This window comes from Rhamphochromis longiceps, linkage group LG19 (assembly GCF_057381845.1).
Source record: "Rhamphochromis longiceps isolate RC_006_pf linkage group LG19, R_longiceps_female_GT1.1, whole genome shotgun sequence".
Classification (NCBI taxonomy): domain Eukaryota; kingdom Metazoa; phylum Chordata; class Actinopteri; order Cichliformes; family Cichlidae; genus Rhamphochromis; species Rhamphochromis longiceps.
Window position 1 is genome coordinate 5,104,779 of NC_140575.1, and position 20,316 is coordinate 5,125,094.

Consider the following 20,316-nt stretch of genomic DNA (forward strand, 5'->3'; position numbering starts at 1 on the left):
AAAGTGCCTTGATTTCTATAGTGCCTTGTGATTCCATCCTGCCTTCCTGTAGGCATGTTTGTCTTTTATTGTCTTATGTACATACAGAGCACCTAAAACCAGTGTTGGGGAGTAACGGAATACATGTACCGCCGTTACGTATTTAAAATACAAAATATGAGTAACTGTATTCCGTTACAGTTACCGTTTATAAAGGTGGTATTTAGAATACAGTTACTTTGTTGAAATAAATGGATTACACGGCGGTACTTCCCTGTTTCATATTGTGGCGGGTCAGGACTGTTTGGGTTTTGTTTGACAGCTACGTTCTGTTGTTCCAGGCGGCAGCGCCATGGTTACAGGGTGACGCTCTCTCTCTGCGTGTTTCCTGGATGAGAGAGGCCTTTTTGTTGTTGGAATGCTACCGGTATAGCTCTAAAGAATGTAGCATCATAGGCAGTGTAGTCCGTGCTGCAGGGAGAATGGACTGCCATACCCGTTATTTGTCTATGAGGGAGGGAGGGAGGGAGGGAGAAAAAGGAAGTACGAGTTGTCATCGAGCAAAAACGGGAGCTGGAAGCATGTAAATATAATAATAACCACTGCAGCCAAGAAGAGTGCCTGACGAGCCCAGTTGTAAGTAAGCTATTAAGACTCGACTGTACGATTTGTTCGTGTTTTCCTCCAAAAACAATAAGCTCCGTTGGAGCAGCCTTTCAACGCCTCTCTCTGTCTCTCGCTAGCAAAGTTGACCCAGACAACAAAGTAAAGCTAGTTTTCGGCTACGAGCCCGACGTATTATCCAGAGGTCCCTTTACTAGGGTTCGGAGCCGCGGACCTTCAGTAACAGTAATAAATCACAGCAATAGTACATTCACGTAGTTGTAAACAGCATGATAACATATTAAGTAATCCAAAGTATTCAGAATACGTTACTCTCATTGAGTAACGTAACGGAATACGTTACAGAATACATTTCGGGGCATGTATTCTGTAATGGAATACATTTTAAAAGTAACCTTCCCAACACTGCCTAAAACTTAAGTAATGCCTATGATAATTGCAAATATGCAGTGATTAGGGAAGTTGTCACGTCATCATAGTGCCAACAGTTTGGCTCCATCCTATAGCTTTTCACTGAGTTCTCACACTGTTAGAACAAGGTCATGTGTGTTTCTGTTGCTCAGTAATACTGCTATATTACTGTAACAAATGGAGCCTCCACTGAAAGCAGAAGAGTTTATTACAAAACTCGCACAGGCTGTTGATGTATTCAGGGTAGTAAACTCACTTTTCATAATAGGCTGAGCAATTTTAAGTTTGTTTATCCTATCTGAGGCTCTCTCAAATGACCAAGATCATCTCCAAAAGGGAGAGCCCAGACACCCCTTGGAGGAAGCTAATTTCTGCCAATCGTTCCTTCTGTCCCTACCCACATGTTGGACCATAGATAAGAGTTTGAAGGTGTCTTAACTGCTAAACTGACTCCTCCACTTTCAGTTCTCTTGACCACGAAAACCTGGTATAAAATCCACATTACAGCAGGTTACAAAAGTAACTATCCCAGAGCAATCTGGAGGTCACAAGCTAATGAAGACAACAGAAGCACATTATCTGCAAAAAACAAAGATGTTTTTCAACAAAGCCCAATAATTGGAGACTCCACCATCTGGCTATGTCTAAATATTCTGTTCATAAAAACTATGAATCTGTGACAAAGGGCAGCCCTGGCAGAAACCAACACACACTGGAAATGAATCTAAATTACTGTACTCAATACAAACCAAGCTCTTGCTGCAGTTGTACAGGGACCGAATGGCCAGTAACAACTGGCCAGACATTCCATACTCCCTAAATACCTCACACAGGATGTCCTGAGATATGCAGTCAAATAGATTTTCCAGGTCCACAAAAAACATGCAGACTGATTGGACAAATTCCTATGCACACTAGTAATGAATTGGTGCAATATAATCTAAGCCACCACCAGACCTCCATGCAACATTGCAGAGACATGTCAGCTAGGGTAACCCCACAACATCCAGGGTGAATCTCATCCAGCCCAGCTACCCTACCACGGAGCAGTTGTTCAACTCAATCAGTGACCTCACCTCAAGTGATAAGCGAGTCATCCCCCTCAGCCTCACTCTTCTTCCATACAGAAAACGTGACAGTGGGATTGAGGTATTCCCTAAGTGTTCCTTCCACTGCCTTACCTATGTCCTCAGTTGAGGTCAGTGACATCCCACCACCGCTTTGAGACCAAAAGTCTTGTTCAGTGGTCTAACCAACTCCTCCCACACCCGAGTTTTTGGGTCAGCTACACTCCGCTTGACCTGCTGGTCTGTCAGCTGCTTCTGGAGTCCCACAGGCTAACCAAGCATGATAAGACTTCTTTTTCAACCTGATAGCTCCCTTGAACTTCTGGTTCTGGGATTACTGCCACAACAGGCACCAATGCCCTTGCAGTCACAGCATTTTGCAGTTGCCTCAACAATACAGATGCAGAACATGGTCCACTCAGACTCACTGTCCCCACCCTCCCTCAGAATGCAATTGAAGTCTTGTCAGAGCTGGGAATTGAAGATCTGGAGGACTGGGGCCTCTGCCAGATGTCCCCAATGCTTGCTCAATATACTTTGAGTATGCCATGTCTGGCCAGCATCTTCCCCCGCCACCTGATCCAATTCACCACCAGGTGGTGATCAGTTGATAGCATAGAAGCTCTTTTTACCCAAGTGTCCAAGACATATGGCCACAGATCTGTTGCCATGTGAACTTATGAACAGCTCAAACATGGTGTTTGTTATGAACAAACTTTGGAAAATATAGGAAAATATATTGGCCCTTACAGCTAGAATATCTATAAATATTTATACTTACTTTTATATATTTACTTTTACTTTTCTATTTGTACTTCTGCTTTACTTTTATATATTTATACTTCTGCATTACATCAACACCTTAGTTAAGTTGTAACTGCAAACGCTTCTGATGTGTACCTCTAGTAATCTAACTATACATGGCTGTTGATGCAGGGACAGTGGCAAACGGCCACTTGCACATGCTACTTCGTGGCTCTACATAAGTACAAATTAAAGTTTAAGGGAGATGTGGGAGCTGTTTGGGGACATCTGTAAATTTAAATCCACGCCGTGCTAATATTCAGTGTGTTATATATTATTTTTTAAAATGATATTTATGTGAGAGCTCGTGATTTACAAGTCGTGATATATACATTTTTGAGAATAATTAAGAATATTAATGAAAAAATGAAGCGAATAGCTTTTGAACATTGGCATTTCCGAGGCAGATAGTGACCTCTGAAGGCAGCGGGCTCAATCGCCTCAGCTCTCCATTTCAGTCCGGTCTGTTGTGTTTTGCGGGCCGCCGTCCACTCTGACCTCTTAAGACTCTTTGAGAAGAAATGGAAACACCTTGACGTAACTCCCGACACAAACGGCTCTATACCCTGTATTTGAACCCTGAAGAATTATTCATACACTTGTCGATCGTCTCTCTGTCGAAAAGAGCAAAAACGGTGAGTGAATCGTTCTGCTGGTGACCTGAAGATCGAGGCCGTTGTCGCTTGAGTTTTGTGTCCGCTGTTTCATCGTGGCCTCTCGGCTCTCGTGGAACTCGAGTCCGGTGGTTTCCCTTTAGAAGTCCGAGGCCGCATGTATAGTTGGTTGACAAAGCAAGCATAAAATACAGATATAAATGATTTGAATAGTTAAAAAAACATTTTTGGACCAGACGCTTCAGTTGTTAGTAGGGAGAAAGCTTTTTTGTTGTTAAAGTCAGCTTGCTTTTGAAAGCTAACGTGGTGCTAAGGCTATCTAATCGGCTAACATTAGCCGGCTTTCCGGGTTTCGGTACATGAAATTACTTTTATATTGAGCGACAAACAATTGTATGACTTAATTGAAAGCAGCCGAGTCTGAGGTTGAGGGATTATGGAGATTTCTTTAAGTTTTATTTCGTTTTATCGGCCTGAAATCGGCCAATGCTTTACATTAGCGAATCTGGAAGTGAAGCTACTACTCGACTATAAAACTGTATGTACCCAACTGGACAGCTAACTCTAAGGCTTATCGCTTCCAATAACATAGCTGTTCTATATCTCTTAAGTTGGTTTGTGTGAATAGTTCGGCTCCGTATGGCTCGTCAAATAATAAAAATTGCGGTCATACGATTAGCTCTCTCGGATATGGCTGAACGTTTGTTTTCCATTAGTCATAACAAAGCTTTCTTTGCCCGACTTTTTAACATTGCGTATATATAAAGTATAAAAGTTTGAATTCAACATGGGAACATTTAAATGTTGATTTCTTGTGTTACTACATCAACATTTATTTTTATATTATTGTTTTGTTTTATTTACCTAATGGTCACTTCTCTTAACAGTTTGCTGTGTAACTGTTATGTGATGTGTAACTTTTATTATGTTGGTGTACTGTAACTGTTTCACCATATTGTGAGCGTGGCAGCTGTTCTGTAGGTTTCAATCATGTCAAGCGAACTTTGCCGAATTACTGAGTAATAAATGTCCATGTTTCAATTGCTGTCTTTCTGGTTTAAGAAATGCTTTATGGAGAGCTTACATTCTTTTAATCTTGTCTCAGGTATCCACTCCTTATTGGAAAAGCTATGTTTCGGCAAGTTGGTTTCAACAAAATCAGTACAGTCTATGCGAAAGTAATTTTTTGTGATTAGATAATTTAACAAAGTTTTACAGGTGTGTGTTCTCCAGTATGTGTTGGTGTTAAATTAGTTTTCTTTTTAGTCTACCCACATTTCCCTAAGAAGCTTTTCCATTTGCCAGATCGCTGTAAGTACAATAAGAATTGGTTCTTAATACTTGCCTGGTTAAATGCTGCCATATTTACCTCTGAAGTTGGATGTCAGAACTGTGAGTGAGGTCACTTCCAAATTGATTGTTTCATTTGTAGTCAGATTTTCTCAGTTTCTAATAGAATTTTCAGCTGGAATGCCCCCTCAAGTCTGACTTGTGGTGCATTCCTGAATAAGTTGTAATTCCTGAGTTCCTCGTTGGAAATTGAATTTGGAATACCTATTCGAACACACAGCAACTGCCAAGTTAACAATTCATAGCAGTCCTTAACGTGTGCAGTAGTAAAACTTTTCATATGTGCTACCAGTATTGTGTCTTTGTGACTCACTAATCCTGCAAATGTCTGTGTCCACGTATACTTTTTGGTCAGACAGAAGGAGGAGATGAGATTTCCCCCACCCGAAATGCACTCCCATGCACGTTCTAGGATCCTGACTGTGTGTCACTAGAATTGAATGATGTAAGCAATTGTCCAATGTTGATTGGCTGACAGGTGGGCCAAAATGAAAAAGGGAGCAATAGTGGAGTTTACTGGGAACAGGGAAACTGTGAAAGAAATTTTGTGGATGAAAAATTAATGCATGAAAAGCACAGACAGTGGCTGCAGTGGACACATTTCATTTTTCACAACACTTGTTCTTGCTTGAGCTCTTTGAATGTTAGAAATTGGCTCAGTGAAGCTGGAGGATGAACGCCAACTTTTTTTCCACTCGATAAAAGTTAACGTGAGGGATTCTGGTGGTTAGGGACAAATGCAATCGCATAGCAGGATGCTATACACGGGCCAAACTTCAGTCAGGAGAACAACTGAGATTATTCATCCACAATACGAGGTTAGTTATTAATATACTGCAACAACATGGGAATAGAACAGCTGCGAGAGAATTCAGCATTAATGAATCAATGTTACGGAAGTGGAGGAAGCGCAGTTTTTGGCTTTCCCCATATTTCAAAAGTGCTTCATCTCTTTGCTATGACTGTCGACCGGCATAATTTGCAGATGATAATGGTTTTAGCCGCTGCGATGCTTTCGACCAAAACAGGCGCAGCTTGATGACATCATCGCGATATGGCAAAGGGGTGGGATTAAATAAGTGTATACTTCTTCCCACTCCCTTTCAACATGTAAATTAATCAGAATGGTTTTTTGTATGTAATTTGTATAGTATTTTTTTTTCTCTCTTATTTCTTTTCTAAATGTACTTGTATATTGTTCACATGTTGAAATAAATTACCAATCAATCATAGAGCGATATAGTCAAAATCTCTATCGTTGGCCAAATTTATATAGTTTCTATCGTATATCGTTTATATCGCCCACCCCTACACAGCACCACCTCATACAAACTAAAATATTTTTTTTTCAACTGTATAAGACAATTGTTTTATCACCCTTTTCCAATAGGGTGATAGTACCTGGTACCAGGTACATTTTTAGTACCTACTCGACTAGGGTTTCAAGTGATCCCAAAAATATGATGTGCCACCTATTGGCTAGTCTACTCGATGAGTCACAAGAGCTTTGTCAGATGTTGCCACACATGCAGTTCATATCAATTGATCAATTCTTACAGGGTGACAGTAGCTGAGCTGTATCCCTCCATGCTGCAGGAAAACTTTGTGAGAGAACTGGAGGTGCAGAGGGAGAGTGGTGGCAGGGGTTTAAGAGTGTTGTGATAGTAGCGTCTGGAAACACTGACTTTACTGAAGTTATTGTGTTATGGCACATGCCATTGCCAGATCTTCTATATTATAAATTCGAACTATATCTTAAAGCTTTGATATACTAATGGCTGACCTAAAGTCTTGGTTGTTATATATAGTGCAGCGGTCCCCAACCCCCCGGGGCTCGGACCAGTACCGGTCCGTGAGTTATTTGGTACCGGGCCGCGAGAGTTGAGGCTCAGGTGTGAAATGTATAGTTTTCAGGGTTTTTATCGGTTTTCAGCGTTATTTTGTTATCATTTCTATCGTTTACTCGGTTTTCCTTGGTCTTTTCACGTGTGTTATGAATAAATTTTCTTTTTTTCGATACCGGTACTAGTTTTATTTTGTTGTATTTATCCGCGACACCTTAAAGGCCGGTCCATGAAAATATTGTCGGGCATAAACTGGTCCGTGGCGCAAAAAAGGTTGGGGACCGCTGATATAGTGTATTTCACTATCTAATGTTTTGAACAGTAACTAATGCTTTTAGACTAGAAAGTGGTTTCTATGAGGCATCCTTCCAATTCTCAGCTACACTCAAAGAGCCTAGACAACCTCCACAGGGTAAGCTTTGGTCATGAACAGGAAGAATGAGAAAGTGTTTTCTATCACACTGTGTAATTCCCAACTTCTGTCTGGACTTGGACAATAGAAACACTATCAGGGGTTAAAAGGTGTTAGGGGGAGGGCCAGCCAAATTCTGTCTTGCTGTGGTTGCCCCATGGTGGTGGTGGGGTTGAGAAGAGGTCAGGATGCACAGGATGCCAGTTGTGATGATTAATCTGTGGATAAGAGGATCTGCATCAGCACAGCCTGTTTATATCCAGACAGTCAAACAAGCAAGCAGACTTCAAATTAGCCACTAATCAACTTAGGGTGCAACCAACAGACTCTCAGCAGGGACTGCTGCATGGTAATGCTTCTGAACAGAGCCTCTGGTTTGAAGACGTGTTTAACAATAAAAAAATTCTAAATTGGTATTGAGTTTTGCATTGTCACAGTAAACTTAATGTTTATAGGCTGCTGCTTTCAGTCAGTGGCTGGTAGGAGTATAGTTGCAACAATAGTCAAGATTTCAAAGCCTTAATATAAGTGCTTTGGCAGCTGCCATTAGTGTTGTTTTTTTGTTTTTTGTTTTTGGGAGCCACAAGTGACCGCAAATGAAAGGGTGGAGTGCCAAGTTTATCAAGCTACATCCAGAAACCTATATGGATACAGTGTACAGATACAAGTAGCTGCTGGTGGTTACTAAATAACAGACTAATGAAACTGAAAAGTTTCACTCACCAAAACAGAAGTACAAATGTGGATGGTCTGTACCTCAAAGGTGGCCTTAATATCAGTCAGTCAGTTCCATTTAAAGGCACCAACATCACAAATGCTTTTGAGAGGTCCAGTAAATCAAAGCAGCCACAACTCTGTTATCCAGATGGATGAGTTGGAAAAACATTCAACCTCCCACTTTATAAAATAGTAAATATATAAATGGATGAAAATATGTGTTGTTGTTGTATTTTTTGGGGGGTGGGGGTTAATGCTGTAACATGGGACTGACATGGGAGTTGGTGTGGCTGGACCCCAATTTGTGTCCATTAGATGAACTGCATTTTTTATTTATTTTTTTTGCCACCTTTACTTTAGCATTGGTTTTCGGCCCTTCTGTTTTTCTAAATGTGGATCAGATAATCATTTTAGTGTGTTTCATGTACAGACAGATGAATGTCAATTGAGCCTTTCTCCTCTGTTCTTCCTGTTTGCAGGTAGAGAGACTTCATGTCCCAGAAATCCCTGTGAACGTCAGCACTTCCTCTTAAGTGTGTTCCCTTTCCCATTCTCTCTCTCTGGTTGGTTGGATGAGTCCCAAACAGCGACACAACTGATTGGGTGTTGAGCCAGACCGGGTAGCCAACGGGAAGCTAGGTGAGGCTTTCATTTTGTTTGTTGGTTTTTTGTTTTTAAATTATAATAATTTATTTTACTTCCAGCACACTGATTGCACACAAAGTCCACATAACAGATACCAAAAAACTGATGTAGCTTCAGATCGTATTTCACTTAGTGACGTCATTGTCAAGTAAGGAAGCGTTGAAAAATGCTGTTACAAATGAATGGCAAATTGATACAAACCCCCAAAGGTGATATATCTGGCAAGTAAGTTTTTTGTTACCCCCCCTATTGGTACAAATTAAAACATGATCAGGATCATATAGCTTGGGTAAATTACAGCGAGCTGGCCAACAAAATCACATTTAATAGGAAGTGCTAACACTTTTAATTATATCTAACAATAAATAAACCGTACAAATCAGATTTGTTTGAGCATTAGTACAGTACCGTATTTTCACGACCATAAGACGCACTGTACTAAAAGGCGCAGTCTCAGTTATGTGTGCCATTACTGTATTTAACACACACATAAGGCGCACTGGATCATAGGGCGCATATAAGTACCGTATGCGTATTTAAAAATAAAGCGGGAGCAAACCTGAGTTCGGTACCTTACTCACATTTTTATTACCAGTAATCGTCATCATCAACAACACACAAGCACACAAGTGTGCGTATTTAAAAATAAAGCAGGAGCAAAACAAAGTTTGGTGCTCACATTTTTATCATCAATCAAACCCATCGAAGTCCTCATCCTCTGTGTCTGAATTGAACAGCTGCGCTAAATCTCCATCAAACATGCCAGGTTCACTTTCTTCACTGTCAGAGTCACTTTCCGTGCCGTGCGGCTCCTCGGAAATGATGCTGGCTTTTGCGAAAGCTCGAACAACAGTGCCAGCAGACATGTTAGCCCAAGCATCTACAATCCATTCGCAAATTGTGGCGTAACTCGCCCGGCGCTGCCTTCCACTCTTGGTGAAACTGTGGTCTCCATCGGTCATCCATCGCTCCCAGGCCGCTCGCAGCCTTACTTTGAACGGGCGGTTCACACCGATGTCCAGCGGTTGGAGATCCTTTGTCAGGCCTCCCGGAATGACAGCAAGCTCACAGTTCATTTGTTTCACTAGTTTTTTTCACATCGGCTGTGAGATGGGCACGCATAGAGTCACAGATTAAGAGCGATGGTGATGCGTGGAAAAAACCACCTGGTCTCCTTACATACACCTCCCTCAGCCACTCTTTCATCATTTCCTCATCCATCCAGCCCTTTTCATTTGCCTTAATGATGATTCCTGCTGGAAACTTCTCTTTAGGCAAAGTCTTTCGCTTAAAAATCACCATAGGTGGCAGTTTCTGTCCATTAGCATGGCAGCCAAGCACAACAGTAAAAGAAGACTTTTCGTGCCCCGTTGTGCGTATCGCTACCGTGCTGGTCCCCTTCTTCTCCACAGTGTGACTCACCGGGATGTCAAAAGTGAGCGGGACCTCGTCCATGTTTGTGATGTGGCTGGGCTGGATGTTTTTGTCGCCGATGTGTTTGCTGCAGTAGGAGCGGAAGATGGCCAGCTTTTCCTTATAATCCGCTGGAAGTTGCTGCGCTACCGTAGTCCTGGTCCGGATGGAAAAATGGCACTGTTTCATAAAAAGTGAAAGTGAAACTGCTTTTAGCCGAATGGTGACCGTCGAAACGCTTCTCCCGCTCGTTCTTTGCTCGATGATCCACCGCTCGAGTCTTTCCTCCAACTCGGGCCACCTCGCCTTATGTCCGCGGAAACTCAGCTGCGTTTTCTTGACCTGCCGGAGCTTGTTTTCTAGCTTCCTCCATTTGCGAACCATCGATTCGTTAATCTTAAATTCTCTCGCCGTTGCTCGATTTCCATGTTCCTCTGCGTAGCTGATGGCCTTCAGTTTAAACTGTGCTTCATAAGCGTGTCTCTTTGCCATTTTCAGGGTTGCCCCCACACTTCACCCTTTAGCGTTCTCATGGTGTTCTCTACTACGTCCTCCTTACAACACACAGGGCACACTGCGCTATAGGGCGCGCCGTACTTTTTGAAGAAAATCTAAGACTTTTAAGTGCGCCTTATGGTCGTGAAAATACGGTAATAGCTTACACGGGGGCTCGGTTAGCTACTTAAATGTAGCTAAATTATGCATCTTTCATCTCTACTTTGATTGCTTGCACATAAATGACAGCTGTGAGTGACAGTAATAAGATTTCTGTATATTTCTGTTGCTTTAGGCTAGCCATCATGGCCGATGTGGACCCAGACACCCTGCTGGAGTGGCTGCAGATGGGTCAGGGTGATGAGCGTGACATGCAACTCATTGCTCTGGAGCAACTCTGCATGCTACTGCTCATGTCAGATAACGTCGACCGCTGCTTTGAGACGTAAGTTTGTGTATTTGTCTCACAAGCATTCAGTTGGTGGTCATGATTTCAGAATTCAGCACTCTCTCTTCCTCACCGTCACCCCTCTCTTATCTGCCAGATGTCCTCCTCGGACATTCCTTCCAGCACTCTGTAAGATCTTCTTGGATGAGAGTGCTCCAGATAACGTGCTGGAGGTTACAGCCCGAGCAATAACCTACTACCTGGACGTGTCGGCAGAATGTACCCGCAGGATTGTGGGAGTGGATGGGGCCATCAAAGCGCTGTGTAATCGACTGGTGGTAGTGGAGTTGAACAACAGGACCAGCAGAGACCTGGCTGAGCAGTGTGTCAAGGTAGGAGACAACTGACTATAAGAGAGAGGCCCATTTCATTTGTCTGATCTGTTTCTTGTCTTATGGTGGTTGTTGACAGCTTTTAAACATAAGCCAAAAGCCTCAGTCCAGCTTGCTTTGCTGGGCTTTCAAATAAATCCTCAAAATTGGAACGTACTTCCTTATATAAGAGGAAGTCTTGTGATCTGACATGACATCTGTCACACATTGAAAGTCCATATGTGAAGGAAAGTTGTATACATAGTTGCTCATGTCATATAGTAATGTATTAACATTTGGAACAATCATTGAATCATTGAAATCACACCTCCTCACTTCACCACTAAAATCTTGTATCACGACATGAATTGACTGAAAGTATATGTTCTGTTATAGTTCTAACACACTACCCTGGCTCATCAAAACAAGGGTAATATCAGTCGCAAGCAGCTGATCCCACTGCTGTACAGGAGAACCAGACATGATGCACAGCATGTGCTGTTACATATGTCTTGATTAAACTTGATTATTGCTGTTGCAGCAGTTGATGAAATAGTTACAACCTTTAATCTATTGAACTAAATTACAGTTTCATCTTTTCCTACTGGGCTGACTGTCAACACGCTCTTCAGTGTCTCCAGCTGTTTCCTGCACACAATTGTCACAGATTTTCTCAAAGCATTGGGCTGTGTGGCACGCATGTGATTTTTACACTTTAAGCAGTATGATAGTGGAACAGGTAAAATTTGTGGAAAATAATAATACTAATACAAAAAAGTCAAATACTTGAGTATTTAAAACCTCAATGGAGTCTAATCAGAGAGGAGGGCATCTCCCTGATCTGTTGCTGTGTTATTGTCCTGAACAGAAAGCTAACACATGAGATGAAGTTTTGATCAGCTGCTTCTCTGTTTGGGTGGGGTTCTTTGGGGTTTGGAGACAGAGCTATGCCATAGACATGAGATCACAACAATGTGCTGCCAGATGTTTATTAATTATTTTCCCAAACAGTGTCGGTTGGAGATCCTTTGTCAAAGCCTTACTTTGTCACCAGTCCGATGTGTTAGATCAGACTTGTGCTAGAGGCCCAGAGGGGTTCTTTATCCACTAGATTTTCTGTTTTTCTGTCATTTGATCCTGTTATTCTCAATTTTTCAAATTTTCTTTTTTTGATCTTCTGAGAAAAGGTAGAAATATCAATTAGTGAGGATGATGGGAGATCAGTCTCTATGTTGAGTGCTTTAAATAAATCATTGACTCACCCAAAAATGTTATCTAATGGCATAGTTTGGAGAAGTCTGTGATTCAGGTACACCAAGATTTGGAGTTACATATTCCTTCTAGAGATTAAGTTTGAACATATGTTTTCGTGTTTCTCCAGGTGCTGGAGTTGATCTGTACCAGAGAGTCTGGCGCAGTGTTTGAGGCAGGCGGGCTGAACTGTGTGCTGAGTTTCATCCGAGACAGTGGGCACCTTGTTCATAAAGACACTCTGCACTCAGCCATGGCTGTTGTGTCCCGCCTTTGCAGCAAAATGGAGCCCCAGGACTCTTCTCTGGAGACCTGTGTGGAGTCTCTGTCTAGCCTCCTCAAACACGAAGACCACCAGGTAAATATAGAACAGGGGTTGCATCCAGTTAATGCACTTTTCTGATTACAAATACATGGTATGAAAGAGACTTTGAAATAGTTGCTGCCCTCCCTTCTTATTTGTGTTATTTGCCACTTTTCCTAAACTGAGGGTGGTCATAAAAGGGGTGGAGCTAAAACTGCTTCTTTCTACTATATGAAGGGGGTGCACCAAGTATTGAGATAACTGAAGTTTCAGAGTTTGGATTGTCTCTTTCTCTATGAATAGATATTACAATGAAAGATTAGGTTTTTGTTCTCTCCTAATGCTGTAACAACTCCTAGCTTCAACACAGAGACTATAGCTTTGTGCCTCTGAGAAAAATGATTTAAAGAAAGAAGTAGTGGGACTTTTAGAACTAATTAAATTATAATGTTTTGTTTAAAAGGTACTGTGTTGGAACATTAATAACTCGAATTTCCTTTTAGAAGCTCATTAAAGAGGGAAAATTGTGAAAAGCATTGCTAGATCTTTAACCTTGTTCAGGCTGAATGTGCTATAACTCAAAACTCTCCTCTCCTGCAGGTGTCAGACGGTGCTTTGCGCTGCTTTGCCTCACTGGCTGACCGGTTCACACGTCGTGGTGTAGACCCTGCCCCTTTAGCCAAACATGGCTTGACAGAGGAGCTGCTGTCCCGCATGGCGGCTGCTGGAGGGACAGTGTCAGGCCCCGCATCTTCCTGCAAGCCAGGCCGGCCTTCAGCAGGTGCAGGCCCCTCGGCTTCTGACTCGAAATTGAGCAACCAGGTGTCTACCATTGTCAGCCTGCTGTCAACACTCTGCAGGGGGTCTCCGCTAGTGACACATGTAGGTCAAAACACCTTGAATGAAGATGTATTTATTACTTTATTAAGTAAGAAGTCTGATCAACATTAAATGTTCTCTTTCTGGGTGTCCAGGACTTGTTGCGTTCAGCACTGCCCGATTCGATGGAGTCAGCGCTGGGAGGAGATGAGCGCTGTGTACTGGACACCATGCGGCTGGTTGACCTCCTGCTGGTGCTCCTGTTTGAGGGGCGAAAAGCGCTGCCAAAGTCCACAGCAGGGTCGACGGGCAGGATCCCAGGGCTGCGACGTCTGGACAGTTCTGGGGAGAGATCACACCGACAGCTCATCGACTGTATCCGTAGCAAGGACACAGATGCTCTCATCGATGCCATTGACACTGGAGGTGATGATGCAAACTAATAAATATTACAGAAGCCATGAGTCTGAGTGTTGATAGTTTGGAAAAATTTCATCACACTTCCTTTTAACTTTGTAATCATATCAGCTAGACTGTTATATATTTGCATATGTATTACAAAAAAAATAATAGAACTTGGTTTTAAAGTTGGCTTCAAAAGTATAGGCTTTAAACGTATTGACAGGTTAAACTTCAGTGAAATTAGGTAGAAAACAGGTGGTGTTTTGCTGAAGGTTGTTTGTGTGTGTGTGTGCGTTATCGGTAATAATGGAATGTTGTTTTGTAGCATTTGAGGTGAACTTTATGGATGATGTCGGACAGACGCTGCTCAACTGGGCTTCAGCTTTCGGCACGCAAGAAATGGTAACGATAAAACTTGCCATTTAATCTGGACTAAATTAACTGAAGAACATCTAACTGACAATGATATTAGTTTTTCAGTTTAATACTATTACAAATTGTTATCCGTGTATTATTTAATTTCAGTTTCACCAACTGTCTGTTGTTGTAGGTTGAGTTTCTTTGTGAGAGAGGAGCAGATGTCAATAGAGGACAGAGGTCATCGTCACTGCACTATGCTGCCTGTTTTGGACGCCCGCAAGTAGCCAAGGTAACACACGAAAGCTAAGGATGAAATGCACGTTTAGTCCTGCAGTAGTCCAGTTTCTGAAACATTTTTTTTTCTGGAGTAATGTGTTTTGTTGACTGATTTTTATTTATTTATTTTTTTTTGCGCATTGCTTCCTTTGTAATGTGTGTGTGCAGACTCTCCTGCGTCATGGGGCCAACCCTGACCTGAGGGATGAGGATGGAAAAACACCTCTGGACAAGGCTAGGGAGAGGGGACACAGTGAAGTTGTAGCTATACTGCAGTCTCCTGGTAAGTAAACCAGGTCTATGCAAGACCACTACTGCTATTGCTGGTTCCGCTGCTATATCATTTCATTGTAACGTGCCTTTTCTGTCTCTGACTTGTGTTAATTTTGCACTTTTGCCTTTCTTATGCCAAAAACTGAAGTTTCCTTGCAATGTCTAAAAAAAAAACAAAACTGAAATTAACCCAATTAACCAGGCCCTTTGCACCTACAGTAGATGTGCTTTATGCTTACCTGCACTTGGTTTTGCTGACAGAGAGTGATGCACAAATGTCTATCGGTCTCGAAAGGCAAACAATCTGTGTGTTTCAGGAGACTGGATGTGTCCAGTGAACAAGAGTGATGACAAGAAGAAGAAAGATCTTAACAAAGAGGAGGAGGAGGGCAGTGAACCCAAAGGAGACCCAGAAATGGCTCCTATCTACCTAAAGAGACTTCTGCCTGTTTTTGCACAAACATTTCAGCATACCATGCTGCCTTCTATTAGGTAAATGACAGTGTCTAAGCACTCTGCAGCAGCCATTCATTCACCTTAATTTACCATTGTTTACTAGGCTACATCAGATAAACTTTAAATATTGTCGAATTTACATGAGTTAATCGAATCATATTACATTGTGTTCTTTCTGTTCTGAATCAAACTTCACTACTATGTCCAGTGCAAATCTTAATTAAAGGAGCAGAAGTGGACATAAAAGGAACTGCTGTCTATAATTAAAACCAGGCTGGGAGTTCTCACTAGAAAAATGAAGTTGCATGTTTCTATTTTGATGGTTTTCAGGAAAGCTAGTCTGGCTTTGATCAGGAAAATGGTTCACTATAGCAGCGAAGTGCTGCTGAAGGAGGTGTGTGACAGCGAGGCGGGACATAACTTGCCCACGGTGCTGGTGGAGATCACAGCTACTGTCCTCGATCAAGAGGTACAAACACTCAAATACACAGACACAGACATCCTTTTGGGTCTTATTTGTCAAACCTTCCAAAACCCAGAATCTTAGCAGGACATACCTAGTTGGAATAGATCTAATTTTAGCCCAACAGAGAATGAACACTAGCTTAAGCAGATGCTTAATTAAATTAATTAATTACAATTATTCAAACGCTGCCGTGTATATACTACAAAGGCCGAAAGGTGATGATCACATTGACTTACATGGTTTTGGGTGCTTGAGTGCCACACAGCACAGTGGTCCAGTGGTGAGCATTTCTCCTTCAGCTGATTAAGGCTGTGTGAATTTTCTCAACGAAGCTGGGCTACCTCCCACAGTTAATTACATGTTATGTTAACTAACTCTAAGTTTTAAATCCTTTTTTTTCGGCTACACCATAGATCTGGAGGTTATTTTTTTTCCATCACAGTTCTTCAAGTCCGCTATCTTATCCTGCATTTCAATGTTCTGTTTCAGCAGTGTATGTTTCATTTACCAGCAGTCTGATTCCAAATCTGTTGTCCATGTTTGTGTTTTTGAACAGGGAAAGGTTTTCCTTTGTAGTTTTTATTTAATTTAATTTAATTTTTTGTAATGTATATTCACTAATGTGGCATCCCAGATCTTGTTCAAAGTCTCTCAACTCTTTATAAAGTAGTGTCACATTTCTGAGCAGTGTGTTATGGTTAACGCAGCTTCTTCCCCACTCTAGACAGCCTGAGGAAATAGAGATGCAAAGATGTGCAACACAGGGATGATAAAGACTAAGGAACCACTTTAGTGTTTTGACCACAAGACATGATGTTTTACCTGAGGTTGATCTTCTTAAAAAAAACAAAAAAACCCAACATTTTTCACCATGATGTCGTACTGTTATGTGACAGTCTAAGCATGCCTACACACTACATGTATTTTAGCCAGACACATATGTCCTAAATCTTTTTTCTTCTTTTAAGGAGGGATATGATAAAATGTTTTCTTGCTTTCTCTCTCTCCCTGTGTCAGGACGATGACGACGGTCACCTTCTGGCTCTGCAGATCATAAGGGATCTGGTGGATAAGGGTGGAGATGTTTTCCTTGACCAGCTGGCTCGACTAGGCGTCATCAACAAGGTGTCGACTTTGGCTGGACCAGCATCTGATGATGAGAACGAGGATGAAGCAAAACCTGAGAAGGTATACACCGAGAGGACGATGAGATGAAGCTTAAGATTTAGTCTTCAGTATGTGTATATCATATATACACATTTTTCTCGCAGGAGGAAGAGGTGCAGGAGGATGCTAGGGAGATCCAGCAGGGGAAGCCATACCACTGGAGGGACTGGTCCATCATCAGAGGCAGGGACTGTCTCTACATCTGGTCTGACGCTGCTGCCCTTGAGCTCTCCAATGGCTCCAATGGCTGGTTCAGGTTCATCCTGGATGGGAAGCTAGCCACCATGTACTCCAGCGGAAGTCCAGAAGGGGGATCGGACAGCTCCGGTATGAGTTAACATGCTTATAATGCACTTGCATATCTGTCATTTTGTTCTGCTGACAATGGTCCATCTCTTTTGGGCTGCAGAGTCTCGCAGCGAGTTCTTGGAGAAGCTACAGCGGGCACGGAGTCAGGTGAAGCCAGTAACAGCCAGTCAGCCCATCTTGTCCAGTGTTGGCCCCACCAAGCTGACCGTAGGGAACTGGTCTCTGACCTGCCTGAAGGATGGAGAGATTGCTATCCACAACTCAGATGGGCAGCAGGCCACCATCCTGAAGGAAGACCTGCCTGGCTTTGTCTTTGAGTCTAACAGAGGAACCAAGCACTCTTTCACAGCAGAAACATCCTTGGGTGAGTCTCATTGTCTAATAAGCAAAATGTATACAGGTAAGCTATCAAACAAAGGAAAATATTCTTCCCGTTGAAATTTACAAACGTGTTCAGCAGCGTTGTTAAATGTCTCATTTTCGTGTGTCTTTGTGTGTGTTCGCATGTGCCTGAGTAGGCTCAGAGTTTGTGACTGGTTGGACGGGGAAGCGAGGCAGGAAATTAAAGTCAAAACTGGAGAAGACAAAGCAGAAGGTGAAAAGTATGGCAAGAGAGCTATATGATGATCATTTCAAAGCTGTAGAAAGCATGCCCAGAGGAGTGGTGGTTACTCTCCGGAACATTTCAACACAGCTGGAGTCTGCTTGGGAGCTGCACACCAACAGACAGGTACACAAGTACACATTAGTAGACAGACTCTCATTGGATTGCAATAATAAACAGTAATGTAAATGCTTACATGCTTATGACTTATATTGTTAACAGTGTATTGAAGGGGAGAACACATGGAGGGACCTGATGAAAACGGCTCTGGAAAACCTGATTGTAGTTTTGAAGGATGAAAACACGATTTCTCCGTATGAGATGTGTAGCAGTGGCTTGGTCCAGGCTCTGTTTACAGTCCTTAACAATGTGAGCTAATTCTAAATCTCTCATTCATCTGATTATTTATTCTTTATTGAAATATTCTAAGGTACTGGTTTTCAAATAAAGGCCTTAATTAGTATATTTTGTTATATATGTATATGTATATATATATATATATATATATATATATATATATATATATATATATATATATATATATATATATATACACAAAAAAAAATTTTTTATTTACAAGTTAATACTGCGTATCTACTTCTTGTGTGGGTCCAGTTACAGTTGATGTGGCTGGATGTGTAGATGATAGATCTGTATTAGTTGCATGGTGCTGTCGTGTCAATATGGATCAAAATCTGAGGAATGTTTTTGAATTCATGCTAGTTCTAGAGGTGAAGGGGGACCACCCCTGTCCTTAAAGATGAAAATTTGACATGTCTTATGCTTCTGTGTAGAGTGTGGAACTGGACCTGAAACATGATTGTAAGCCTTTAATGGAAAGAATCAATGTCTTTAAGGCGGCTTTCAGCGAGAATGAAGATGATGAAAGGTAATGTCATGCTCATATTCTGAATTCGATAAATGAAAACAAAGCACTCTTATGCATAATGATTTATAGGACAGTATACTTGTTGTTTGTTCAAACAGAGACAAGGAAAAGAAAGATGGACATAAATGAGGACATTTCTACATGAAGTAGACCCAAAAAATTTGATTTAAAGAGAAAAGATATACAGAGAATGACAAAGGGCAGACAAAGTTAGTCAGAATGACAACTAAAAAAGTGATAGCTTAGTCACACTAGAGTACAAATAGGATGGCAACCTCCCTCGGACTAGGACAAAGTCTGTGGTTGCCTGGTGATCACGAGAACAATTACAAGTAGTTGAGGTAACCAGCTGGTTGCCCAGAGGTTGAGGGTGTTGACTGCTCAATCACTTCTGATTGTAAGGCAATCACAAGCTTTACTAAACGCATAAACGCAGACAGTCGGGGTTGGTCTGCACTGAGCAGTCCCTGTCTTTGCAAGCAGGGAGTGCCTGCTGGTTGCATTCTGGTTATTAGGGCTGTCACGATTTGTCGACTAGTCACGATTATGTCTACTATCAAAATCGGCAACGACAAATTTAATAGTTGATGCGTCGTTTGAAGCTTTGTAAGATCCCGAAAGACGCAGGTATAAGCAGTAGGATTTAAGAGTGTAATAACGGACTGAAACAGAAGATGGCGGAGCAGCAATCTCCAGTCTTATAGCTGTATACAAATTCAGGGGCCATATCCTTTGGCGGTTGCATTTGTAGGCCGATTATGTTACAGCGACGGGACCAAATGCGTCCTTCATTTCCCCAGATTTCAAGGATGGGTCGGGTGTATCCTTCGTGCCCCAACCTATCCCGGGATTCATAGTGCGGCCCAGCCAATTTCAGTTTCCAACAATGGCGGCAGCTACTTAGTTTTAATATTACTCTTATGACTGTTCCTGGGTCACAAAATAAACTTTTAACATATTTTCAGATGAGAAGGTAACTGTGTAAACTTCAAATATCTGCAAAAGTGCTCCGACGTTTTCTGAGACCTCTCTTACCCAACAGCTCAAGGCTCACTAGATCTGGCAAGAACACCGGACTTCCGGCACATCGTTTTCAAACACCCCGCGAGCTTTCGCTACTCAGTTTAAACATGATATATAAGTCACTTAGATAACTTTTAAAAATTTTATTGTTTGTTTTTTTTCAGTGTTTTATTTGTTCCTGTTTGGCTGAGATTAAAGTTACAGTTTTTACACAGCTGAATAAATGTCGAACAGAAAACTGATTAAACAGAAGTGTGAGATGGTAGAGATTTTACTCCAATGTCCTGTTAAATTTTAGGGAGCAAAGAGCAGACGACTGAGTTTAATAAACTATCATCTTTCTTTATTTTTAGTTAGCACAGACCTTAAACATATATATATATATATATATATATATATATATATATATATATATAAAACCAGATGCATGCTGATGGAATAAGCTGTACGTTTTACATCCAATGGATGCATGATCTGATTAGTTGACTATTCGCAAAAATAATAGGTGACTAGTTGACTATCAAAATAATCGTTTGTGGAAGCCCTACTGCTTATATTCCCATATCGAAGCGAGCTTGCCAAG

The 20,316-nt window shown here is 41.6% G+C and overlaps 1 protein-coding gene across 3 annotated transcripts in view; it reads left to right on the top strand.

Moving 5' to 3' along the window:
* Window positions 1–3,325: 3,325 nt before the first annotated feature.
* Window positions 3,326–20,316, top strand: part of hectd1 (HECT domain containing 1) — a 46,271-nt gene continuing 29,280 nt past the window's right edge. For all 3 annotated transcript variants that reach the window (XM_085390615.1, XM_085390617.1, XM_085390618.1), the window contains exons 1-18: window positions 3,326–3,520; window positions 8,302–8,461; window positions 10,671–10,820; window positions 10,921–11,155; window positions 12,516–12,743; window positions 13,290–13,571; window positions 13,664–13,934; window positions 14,236–14,312; window positions 14,461–14,559; window positions 14,715–14,829; window positions 15,137–15,311; window positions 15,606–15,744; window positions 16,759–16,929; window positions 17,013–17,235; window positions 17,318–17,581; window positions 17,736–17,947; window positions 18,044–18,190; window positions 18,616–18,710. In XM_085390615.1, the coding sequence (XP_085246741.1) occupies window positions 10,681–10,820; window positions 10,921–11,155; window positions 12,516–12,743; window positions 13,290–13,571; window positions 13,664–13,934; window positions 14,236–14,312; window positions 14,461–14,559; window positions 14,715–14,829; window positions 15,137–15,311; window positions 15,606–15,744; window positions 16,759–16,929; window positions 17,013–17,235; window positions 17,318–17,581; window positions 17,736–17,947; window positions 18,044–18,190; window positions 18,616–18,710 (2,873 nt within the window). In that variant the 5' untranslated portion in view covers window positions 3,326–3,520; window positions 8,302–8,461; window positions 10,671–10,680. The remainder of the gene's footprint in view (window positions 3,521–8,301; window positions 8,462–10,670; window positions 10,821–10,920; window positions 11,156–12,515; window positions 12,744–13,289; window positions 13,572–13,663; window positions 13,935–14,235; window positions 14,313–14,460; window positions 14,560–14,714; window positions 14,830–15,136; window positions 15,312–15,605; window positions 15,745–16,758; window positions 16,930–17,012; window positions 17,236–17,317; window positions 17,582–17,735; window positions 17,948–18,043; window positions 18,191–18,615; window positions 18,711–20,316) is intronic.